We start from the raw sequence: 11,881 nt of genomic DNA on the forward strand, positions 1-11,881 counted from the left end.
GCCTGTGTCAATAGTGGCAGTCATCTATGGGGACAGAAATTTAAGAATTATTGTGGATATTAAAAGGGGTTGTAAAGGTTTTTTTTATCTAGGTTTCTTTAGGCTAGTGCATTGTTGGGTTCACTTACCTTTTCCTTAGATTTTCCTTCAAAATGTTTTTTTTTTTGTCTGAATTTCTCACTTCCTGTTCCTCCTCAGAAAGCTTGCCCCTCCCCCCATCATCCGTGCCGTTCTGGCTGGGGGGTTAGTCAGCATGCTCGCCCCCTCCCTTGGGACTACATCTCTGCAGGGAGACGCTTTGTTTGTCTCCCGGCAGAGATGTAGTCCCAAGGGAAGGGGCGAGCATGCTGACTAACCCCCAGCCAGAACGACTCGGATGATGAGGGGGGGGGCAAGCTTACTGAGGAGGAATAGGAAGTGAAATTCAGACAAAAGGGGAAAAAAATAAACATTTAGAAGGGAAAATAGAAGGAAAAAGTAAGTGAACCAACAATGCACTAGCTTAAAATGAAAAACAAACCTTTACAACCCCATTTAAAAAAGGATGTGCCTAAATAAAATCTATGTTCTCGTTTTGGATGGAAGGGAGAATAGGATTATAACCCCTGTCAGGGTTTTATCTGGGGCTCCAGTAAAGAGAACTCATCTTACTTCCTGTTCTATATCAACATTTTACCGAACAGGGACTAAGAACTAAAAATCTGACTGTGGTTCTAATCCTTCCCCACTCCTTCCAAAACCTGAAACAAATGGACTTCAGATACACTGTAAAAAGGTGAAGGCTCCAGGGTTGTAATCTCAATCCTGACCACATTACCTCGTGTGTCACTCACCAAGAACAAGCATGCAGCCAATGAAGCCTACAAACTGACCTCCCGAGTGCTTGTTCCTGGTCAGTGGCGCACTTGGTAGAGAAGTGAGGTTTAGGATGAAAAATAACGGAGCCTGCAGCTTTATCAATATATTAGTTATGTTGGTTCTTGTACTCTGCTTCCAGTTATCAGCCAAGTACTACACCAATCAGATTCTCAGCCCTGTGATGTCAGCAGTCTCTTACATTTGATTTGCCTCAGATATCCTTATACAGGAACCTAGCCCTACCCGTAAACCAGCATGGAGGGGCTCGGTGAAGGTGGTGGTGAAGGTGTGGAGATGTCGGACCGGGTCACACAATTCATAAAAGGAGATCTGCCCGGCCTCATAATCCAGACATATCCGGACTCTGTTACTGGAGACAGAGCCGGATAATCGGATCTTCTTCCTTTCATGTATCACCGAGTACTGATTATTAAATCTCCTCAAACCCCAGGACTTCTTATTACATCCAATCAGACACTCATCTCCTTTCCTGTCTATACTGGGGTAACACATCCCGACTCTCCAATACAATGACCCCCCGACATCCACTTCCCAGTAATTTCTCCCCGAGGAGAAACTCTGAATGCTCATCACCTGAGGCCAATGAAATCTCTCTGGCGTTTCGGGGCGATTCTGATTTGATGACCAGGATACAGTTTTGCGGTCATCTGATATATGTAGAAGATTACAAGCGGTCCCCACATCCAGTAATAGGTCTGTAACCCTCCACACCCCCGATGTTGGCTGTGCTGCCCCAATATTTTGTCCTCCAGCCTGGCAGTGTGAGCGTTGTATGGTGGGGTAGGGTTGGGGCCGTTTCCTGAATGGTTTAGCATTGATGTGATCTTTGTCCTGTGCAGTAGAATGTGGATAGACATGCGTGTCAGTATATTTCTGTACATTTACCCAAGACATGATATCAGACAAGCCTGTGTGTAATGTCTGAGATATCCCCGCCATATCCAGATCCACACGATTATGGAGGAGTAGATCATGTCTCTCTCTGTCCAAATCATCTCCATCCTCAGTATCACACAAGTCACCTGTGCCTAAATCCTTCAAGACAGCCAGTGGATCAGTCAAGTGACACAGCTCCTCAATGTCCGCCATCTTGCTGGAAAGGTCATCGTCCATTATTTCCAGATGTTGGATCATATCAGACAGTGATAGAGAGACCCTCTCTGCCTGTCCGGAGATCTCACTTTGGACTCTCTTCTCCAGGTCATCCAGACGTCTCCTGAGGTTTCTGAACAGGACAGTGACTCTCTTTGTTTCATCATCTGCTTTCCCTTGTACTTTCCTCCCGTGTTCCTGCAGACTCTCGACCCTTTTCTCTATCTCCTCTTTCTCCGTCAACATTTTCTGCAGAACTTTTCTCAGTCGTCTCTTCTTCACCTTAGAGGCCTTATCCAGAGTCTCCACCTGGTGTCCTTGATGTTCTTCAGCCATACTGCAGGACGCACAGATAAAGGCGGAGTCCTCAATGCAGTAATACTCCAGTAGTTTCTTATGGACGGAGCATTTCTTGTTCTCCGGGGAAGTGGTGGGGTCACATGAGACGCGTTCTGGTGACTTTCTGCTGAGTCTCAGTTGGTTGTCAACCAGAGAAGCTTTATACTGCACATCCAATATCACAGCAGGTATAGGAGTGTCAACATAGTAAGTAAAGATCCCAGAGTACTCCTGAGCTGGCAGAGTAGACACAAAATTCTCCACTTTGTTACTCAGCGTTGTGTTCCTCTGCAGTTCAGGCCGCTCCAGGAACTCTTCTCTGCATTCAGGACAGGAATAACCTCCAGACTCCTCCTGTGTATCCAACACATGGCCAATACAGTCCTGGCAGAAGTCGTGCCCACATTTCAGGGTTACAGGATCTGTATAGAAGTTCAGACAGACGGAACATTCCAGCTCCTTCTTCGGATCAGTAGACGCCATTCCTAACAACAGAAGAGAGAAGTGACAGTAAAAGTCTGACACTCAATAACCAGTTCTGTAGACACATAAAGACTGAAGGTGGCGGTGGCCATAGATGGACCAACATTTGGCCATTTACCAGGGACTGGCTGAATTTTGATCCATCTATGGCTGCTCCCACGAGAGAGAAGTCCAATGATCAGCTTCTCTCCAATGGGAATATTCACCAATATATTCTGATAGAGGAGGATTCCTCACTGTGAATACAATGGCACAGTAGGGAGGATCCCTCCATCAATCTCTTGTGTAGATGAGGGAATTTTTTTCCCCCAGCCACCATGTTGATTTGAAAAAGAACCCCAACACACAGCCAGTCTAATATTCTCAGACACAAGTTAATCTGCCCAAGCTATTGAATGCCAACAAGTCGTAGGTTATTATTTCTTTTTAAATACTGACTTGGTTTGCGAGTGTTGTCTCGCAAAACAAACAGGATTCAAGTCTCTGCGGTGTGCAGTACCACATTTGGCCAGAGGTGCCAAATCGCTCGTCTACAAGTTCAAAATACGGTGGCACGACTTTTGGCAGGGAAAAACCCTGGGAAATCAATCTCGCCCTCCCTGAGATCCCTTCACTGGTTGCCAGTAAAAATACAGAATTACATTTAAGGCACTTTGACGCATAAGTGTGTTCTAGGAAATGCCCCCCCACTATTTATGCGAAAAATTTAAATGCCACATCGCGTTCTCCATTCCACCAACCAAAAACTACTCCAGATACCCAAGGCCAGATACAAGTCCAAAAGGAGAACGAAGATTTGCAGTCCAAGGACCTAGACTGTGGAACGCACTAGCAGCTAGCATTCGAATGGAAGTGAATCACCAGGCCTTCAGGAATAAACTCAAAGCCCATCTATTCTGAAGGCAAAATACAGTAGAGAATGATACCTAGCGCCCTGAGGCGATTCAGTTCGCATGTGCTGCGCTATACAAGTTTCTCACTCACTCTTAAAAATCTCCATAGGCGACGTTTAAAAATGTCTACAGTTACAGAGGAGGTCTGGGGCTAGAATTATTGCTCTCGCTCTAACTATTGCGGCGATACCTCACTTGTGTGGTTTGAACACCATTTTCATATGCGGGCGCTACTCATGTATGCATTCGCTTCTGTGCGCGAGCTCGTCGGGACGCTTTAAAAATGTTTTGGTTTTCTTATTTTTTTTTACCATGTAAAATAAAGTCACTTTTATTCCCATTACAAGGAATGTAAACATCGCTTGTAATAGAAATACGCACGACAGGTCCTCTTAAATATGAGATCTGGGGGTCAAAAAGGACCTCACATCTCAGATTTAGACTAAAATAAAATAATGTGCCTTTAAGATACATGGGCGGGGTGACGTTTTGACATTGCTTCCGCCCTGCTATGGAGAAGGGTGGGAGCCATCTTGCCCTCACTCATATCCATGGCAAGTAGCAAAAAGGACCCGATCGCCTTCGCCGCTACTGGCGGCTCCGGTTAGCGCCCGAAGGGTGTGGGAGGGGGACCACCATTATTGTTTACAGGACCGGCCACAAAAAGGATGGATATCTTGGTTGTGGCAGCATCTTTCAAGTGCCGACGTATATGTACGTGATCCGGTCCTTAAGTGGTTTAATTGAACAAGCTGAAGTTAGAAGCTGATTGGCTACCATGCACAGCTGCACCAAATTCTGAATGCACCCGTTTTAGTAAGTCAATCCAGCTGTATCTCTCCTTAGACAGTATAGTAAATACCAAACTCGTCCTATATAGAACACTGAAGGGCTCTGCTTATTATCCTGTGTACTGCACTGTCTGGCTCACAACCCTCTCTCCTGTCTTGTTCTGAGTCCAACACTGCTGGTTGTAATCCACCTTTCCTTCTTCCACCCAGAGCACGCCCCAGGCTATGGATGGCTCCCCGGGTGAGAGCACTCCCCAGGCTATGGATGGCTCCCCGGGTGAGAGCACTCCCCAGGCTATGGATGGCTCCCCGGGTGAGAGCACTCCCCAGGCTATGGATGGCTCCCCAGGTGAGAGCACTCCCCAGGCTATGGATGGCTCCCCGGGTGAGAGCACTCCCCAGGCTATGGATGGCTCCCCGGGTGAGAGCACTCCCCAGGCTATGGATGGCTCCCCGGGTGAGAGCACTCCCCAGGCTATGGATGGCTCCCCGGGTGAGAGCACTCCCCAGGCTATGAATGGCTCCCCGGGTGAGAGCACTCCCCAGGCTTTGCAACTCTGCATAAACATATGTTCATGTACTTTCATTGTATGTGTAGCGCCCCCTTACTTTCAGTATGGGAGCTATGCCAAAGTTAATAGCAAATGGGAGGGTTAGGTTACTCCCATTCACAATTTGTGGAAATTTGGGTTGTTTCCAATTTCAGAATTTGTCCTGTAGGTCAGTCTGCGCTCCAGGGGTGTGTCATCAACCCTGGGCGGCAGTTGGCGCTAGAGGGGTTCTGACAGACCCACTTTCCCCAGCAGCCAATCAGAGGAGTTCTGCCCTCATTGGGCATGCTGGGGGGGGGGGGGGGATATATCTGTGGCAACCGCCGTTGGTCTCTGTTCTGTGCGGGGCCCGAGTTCCAGGTGCGGTATCCACCTTCAGGGTACGCGCATCCGTGGGCCCCGCCACCTGCTTCAATGAGGTTTTGCACCATGCGGAGCCTCGCCCTAACATTGAGAGGGGCCCCAGCGACTGGCTGGGTTCCAACCTTCTGCTGAGAGGATCCTAAGCTGGGAGCTGTGCGATGGGGGGGGATCGGCTCGGGGGAACCTAGAACTAGAGGTTGCCCCGGAAGCCTAGACGAACCATCGGGGATCCAGTCACCACACCGCATGACAGGTATGCTCAAGCTGTCAGTTGGTGACACAAATCTGAATTTACTGGGAGGATTCACTCATCCTGTTCTCACATATCTCAAATTGACAAAGCCTGTATAGATCAGAGGCTCTGAGTCAGGCCGGTAGTAGAGGTCTGTTCCTCCCAGTGATCTTTAAGTGACACTCCGGCTGCCAGGCCTGTGATAGTCGCCTGTCCGGGGGCACTTTACCCACCCTGATCGGGGTGGCGACAAACTGAGTTACACTATTGCTAAGAGCAGGCTTGCTCTTTTTCATATCCAAGGCCTGATACCAAAGTTCCTATACGCTCATCAACCTTTCTCTATTGTGTGCCATGTTGATGTTGGCCATGTTGGGCCTTGGAATAAAGCATCAAAAACTCATTTCGTGTCTGGACACTTGGGGCCAGATTCACATAGAATTGGGCTACGCTGCGGCGTAACGTATCCCATTTACGTTACACCGCCGCAAGTTTTCAGCGCAAGTGCTTGATTCACAAAGCACTTGCCTGTACACTTGTGGCGGCGTGGCGTAAATCCGCCCGGCGCAAGCCCGCCTAATTCAAATGGGGCAGGGACCATTTAAATTAGGCGTGTTTCCGCGCCGAACGTACTGCGCATGCTCCGTCCCCAAAATTACCCGACGTGCATTGCGCTAAATGACATCGCAAGGACGTCATTGGTTTCGACGTTAATGTAAATGGCGTCCAGCGCCATTCACGGACGACTTACGCAAACGAAGTGAAATTTCAAATTTCGACGCGGGAACGACGGCCATACTTAACATTGGCTAGACCACCTAGAGGGCAGGTTTGGTTTTACGCCACGTATCTCTACGGAAACGACGTAAATTTACAGCAACGGCCAAAGCGTACGTTCGTGAATCGGCGTAACTAGTTATTTAAATATTCTACGCCGACCGCAATGGAATCGCCACCTAGCGGCCGGCCTAGAATTGCAGCCTAAGATCCGACGGTGTAAGTCAATTACACCTGTCGGACCTTTGGGAGATCTATGCGGAACCTGATCCTATGAATCAGGCGCATAGTTACGACGGACATATCTCAGAGATACAACGGCGTATCAGGAGATACGCCGTCGTATCTCTTGTGAATCTGGCCCCTGCACTTCATCTACACTCTCGGATGTCACCCCTAGACCAAGCCAAGAAGGTAACTCAATATGCCGATCCCAAACTAATCAGCGGCTCCTCCGGGGGTGAGCGCTACATATGTATGACCTGACAGCCAGTTCACACTGGGGCGACTCGTCAGGCGGCGGCGTCCCATTCTAATAGGAGCGACGCAAGTCGCTCCGACTTAGAAAAAGGTTCTTGTACGACTTCGAGGGCGGCTCGGGGCGACCTGCATTGACTTCTATACTGAGGTCATTTTGCAGGTCGCCCCTGAAGTGGTCTTCAGGATGCCTTGTGGAGTCGCCCCCGAAGTCGTGCCGCCAAAGTGTGAACCGGCTCTTATGTTTTGCTTTTTCTTAATAAAATTCTTTATGAAAAAAATAAATAAATAAATAAAATAGCGCTTTAACCCTGGTCACATTGATGCTACTTTGAAATCGCGCTACTTCACTTGAAGCAGCAAGGTCGGCGCAATTTCAGGTGCTACTTGATAGACATTTGTGTGGCTTCATGCACAGATGTCTATTGAAGTCGCACCTGAAAAAATTATATATATATATTTTTTGGCAAAAGTAGTGCAGGAACTACTTTTGCAAATCGGTGCGGCGCCACAAAAAAATTAAATCAGTGTCGCACCAATTGGAACAGTGCTATTGCCTCCAATAGGCTGTGACTTGTCATGCGATTTGATCTCTCAAATTGCATGACAAATCACTCCAATGTGAACCTAGGCTTAGCCCCCCCCCCCCCCATTCACATCGTCGTGGACAGTGCCCGTGGCCAGCAATCAGACTCTGCAGCACTGCACCGATTTCCAGAAGCAGTTCCTGCACTACTTTTGGATTTTTTTTCTTTGGGGGGGGTAGGAGTTGCCACCTCATCCCTTTAAACCCAAATACATGAATTACACAGGTTCTGAGGCTGATTTAATGCCAATCAGGCACCACGTGAGTTTAATTACCACCTTAAACAGCCACAGAACCCGTGTCACTCATACGTGTTTGGGTTTAACCACTGGGAGGACATCATGTGATGTCCTCAGCTTTGTGCGGTGATATCTGAATGATGGGTGCAGCTACAGGCATCATTCAGATATCACCGTCTTCAGCCGGCGATTCTGTGCACCAGAAGAACGATCAAAGCGGCGCTTCCGCCGCTTTGATTGTTCTTATAGGCAGCAGGAGGGGACGTCCCCCCCCCCCCCCTCCCGCCGCCATCCGGTGCTTCTCCGGGCTCTCCTGTGCCATCGGGGGCCCGGAGAGCGAATCGGTCGGCGCTGCCTGGAAAGCATAAAGATGACTGGTGACCAGATGGTCACCAGTCATCTCTATGACCGTTGGAGGCCCGGGCGCGACGTTATGACGTCACGCTCGGTACCCGGAAGTAAACAAAGCCGCAATCGCGGCTGTCGGCATGTGATCTGCGATTTTGTTTTCACCGATTTCATGCTTGTAAGCCTGGAGAAGAGATGTGAAGTCTTATTGACCCCGCCTCTCTTCATAAAGTGGACCTGTCACACTGATTCCTATTACAAGGGATGTTTACATTCCTTGTAATAGGAATAAAAGTGATCAAAAAATAAAAAAAAATTCCCCCCAAAACGCCCCTGTCCCGTTATCTTGCGCGCAGAAGCGAACACGCATGCAAGTCCCGCCCAAATATGTAAACGCCGTTCAAACCCCCACATGTGAGGTATCGTCGCATGCGTTAGAGCGTGTGCAACAATTCTAGCACTAGACCTCCTCTAACTCGAAAATAGTAAAAAAAAAAATAAGTTAAAAGCGTCACCTATGGAGATTTTTAAGTAACAAAGTTTGGCGCCATTCCATGAGTGTGCGCAATTTTAAAGCGTGACATGTTAGGTATATTTACTTGGCGTAACATCATCTTTCATATTATACAAAAAAAAAATTGGGCTAACTTTCCTGTTTTGTTATTTAATTCATGAAAGGTTTCCTCCCCCCCCCCAAAAAAAAAAAAGGTGTTTGAAAAATTATTGTGCAAATACCGTGCGAGAAAAAAAAGTTGCAATGACCGCCATTTTATTCCCTAGGGTGTCTGCTTTAAAATAAAAAAAAAAAAATGTATGTATGTATGTATGTATGTATGTATGTATGTATGTATGTATGTATGTATATTTGGGGGATATTTATTATAGCAAAAAAAAAATTTTAATTTTTCTTCAAAATTGTTGCTCTATTTTTGTTTATAGCACAAAAAACTAAAAACCGCAGCGGTAATCAAATACCATCAAAAGAAAGCTCTAGTTTTTTTTTTTTTTTTTTTTACAAAGACGATTTTGTTTGGGAGCCACGTCGCACAATTGTCAGTTAAAGCGACGCAGTGCCAAATCGCTAAAACTGGCCAGGTCCTTTACCTGCCTAAAGGTCCGGGTCTTAAGTGGTTAAAGTGGCTGTAAACCCTCGGAGATAACATTTTAAAAATTAGCCCACGACACAGCGCGGTGACGTCATCGAAATTAAAAATATGATAGCCCTCGGGCTTTCACATGGAGTATGCAGTGCAGGAGTTTTTTTTTTTTTTCCAAATTTCTTTATTTATTCACAACAGAGAGCGTGTCCACATGGATCACAGTAACATTGTAAACACAGTGACATCTACAGGTATACAGACCAAAAAACGTAATCAGATCCACACAGTCATTAAGTTCAACCAAAATGTCCGATAGGCTATCATGTAGCGACAGGCCACCTGCCCTCACGGGCGGTACGCAGCCGACTCCGTACTAACAACGCCAAGCCTACCGTGCCACATCCCTATCGGCGTCGTCGGTCCAATAGTATCTACCCACAGGACTTGGCAAGAAATCAAGGATCCGAGTACTAGGGTGACCACTTTTCCAAACTACCATTCAGGGACACCCTCCCTTCCCAAAAATCAGCTTGTGCTGTAACGAATCACAGCACAGTGATTGGACACAAGAGGCGGGATTTATGATTTCTCCAATCACAAGCAGGGGGCGGGGACTGTGCTCCTCCAGGCATTCCCGGCCAGGACAAGTACTGTCATTGAGTAAAGCGGTGATGTGGCGGCCTTTTTTAGGGGCAACAGATTGGCCCGGGGGGTTGGCTGTGTCAGTTTCTCCTGGAATGAATGTGCCCGGGACAGACCTGCAAAATGCGGGACTGTCCCAGGCAATCCAGGAGACGTGGTCACCCTACCGCGGACCCGCTCACTTTTTTCCCCAATATCTAAAAAGGTAGTAATAGAGGAGGAAAGAGAAGAGCGACTCTTGAGACGTATTCGGGAGAGCAAAGAAGAAGAATAGCCACTCAGAGAGAAAGACTCCCGGTGGGGGGCACGGAGAGAAGGAAGGGGGGGGGGACCCACATGTCTGTCAGCCCCATCCACATATCTCTCGGGTCAACAAATCTGCATTTTTCAGGCGGTATAGCAGCGCTATTTTTAGCGCTGTACCGCCTGAAAAACTCCTCAGTGTGAAAGGGGTCTTACTGAGGAGGAACAGGAACTGAGAAATTCTGACAGAAAAAACACAAAAAACAAACACACCACACAACGAAGGATCCGTGTGCGATGCAAATTCAGCTCTATGACTGGCATTCCCTGAAATCGTGGCTGCGAATCGCGGCAAGTTTACAAATGCGAAATCGCGCCATTTTGAAGAGGCAGCAGTGTGAACCGGGCCTACGAAGGGAAATCAAAGGAAAAGGTAAGTGAACCAACAATGCACTAGCTTAAAAGGAACCTAGATAGAAAAAAAAAAAAATAACGCTGAAGGGGGGGGGGGGGGGGGGTAGAAGAATTCTATTTGATTTATAACAGTCCACTCCTTTCAGAATTTCTCAATAAGATCTTTAATGAGAGTGTGTGCGATCCAATACCAGCCCAGTAATGTTATGGCAAACAGCGGCGACTTTACTGGTGACATTTCCAGGTGCTGTGCAAGGCTTCAAAGGAAAAAATTAAACTTCCAACAAAACACACACCCCGACATTTATCTACACACACACACACACACACCAACCTGTATCTCCAACACACACCAACACCAACCTGTATCTCCAACACACACCAACCAACATCTCCACACACACACACACCAACCAACATCTCCACACACACACACACCAACCTTTATCTCCAACACACACACACACACCCCAACCTTTATCTCCAACACACACACACACCAACCTTTATCTCCACACACACACACACACACACACACACACACACCAACCAACCTTTATCTCCACACACACACCAACCAACCTTTATCTCCACACACACACGCACCAACCAACCTTTATCTCCACACACACACACACACGCACCAACCAACCTTTATCTCCAACACACACACACACACCAACCAACCTTTATCTCCAACACACACACACACACCAACCAACATCTCCACACACACACACACACACACACACCAACCTGTATCTCCAACACACACCAACCAACATCTCCACACACACACACACACCAACCAACCTTTATCTCCACACACACACACACACACACACACACACACACACACACACACACCAACCAACCTTTATCTCCACACACACACACACACACCAACATCTCCACACACACACACACAACCAACCTTTATCTCCACACACACCAACCAACCTTTATCTACACACACACACACACACACACACACACACACCAACCTTTATCTCCAACACACACACCAACCAACATCTCCACACACACACACACACACACCAACCTTTATCTCCAACACACACACCAACCAACATCTCCACACACACACACACACACCAACCAACCTTTATCTCCACACACACACACACACACACACACACCAACCAACCTTTATCTACACACACACACACACACACACACACACCAACCAACCTTTATCTCCACACACACACACACCAACCAACCTTTATCTCCACACACACACACCAACCTTTATCTCCACACACACACACACACACACACACACACACACACCAACCTTTATCTCCACACACACACACACACACACACACACACACCAACCTTTATCTCCACACACACACACACACACACACCAACCAACATCTCCACACACACACACACACACCAACCT

The 11,881-nt window shown here is 47.5% G+C and overlaps 1 protein-coding gene across 1 annotated transcript; it reads right to left on the reverse strand.

Moving 5' to 3' along the window:
* Nucleotides 1-461: 461 nt before the first annotated feature.
* LOC120924644 (E3 ubiquitin-protein ligase TRIM39-like) lies at nt 462-11,213 on the reverse strand. Its single transcript, XM_040335648.1, has 2 exons — nt 11,206-11,213; nt 462-2,795 (listed from the first exon to the last, which is right to left on the reverse strand). Exon 2 carries the CDS (start codon nt 2,791-2,793, stop codon nt 1,054-1,056), a length of 1,740 nt encoding a protein of 579 aa, XP_040191582.1. The 5' UTR covers nt 2,794-2,795; nt 11,206-11,213; the 3' UTR covers nt 462-1,053.
* Nucleotides 11,214-11,881: the final 668 nt, after the last annotated feature.

Source organism: Rana temporaria, chromosome 1 (assembly GCF_905171775.1).
Source record: "Rana temporaria chromosome 1, aRanTem1.1, whole genome shotgun sequence".
NCBI classification, from domain to species: Eukaryota; Metazoa; Chordata; class Amphibia; order Anura; family Ranidae; genus Rana; species Rana temporaria.

Excerpts from the sequence above, each read along its gene's own strand:
- LOC120924644 (XM_040335648.1), bottom strand. The coding sequence starts at position 2,793 with ATGGCGTCTACTGATCCGAAGAAGGAGCTGGAATGTTCCGTCTGTCTG.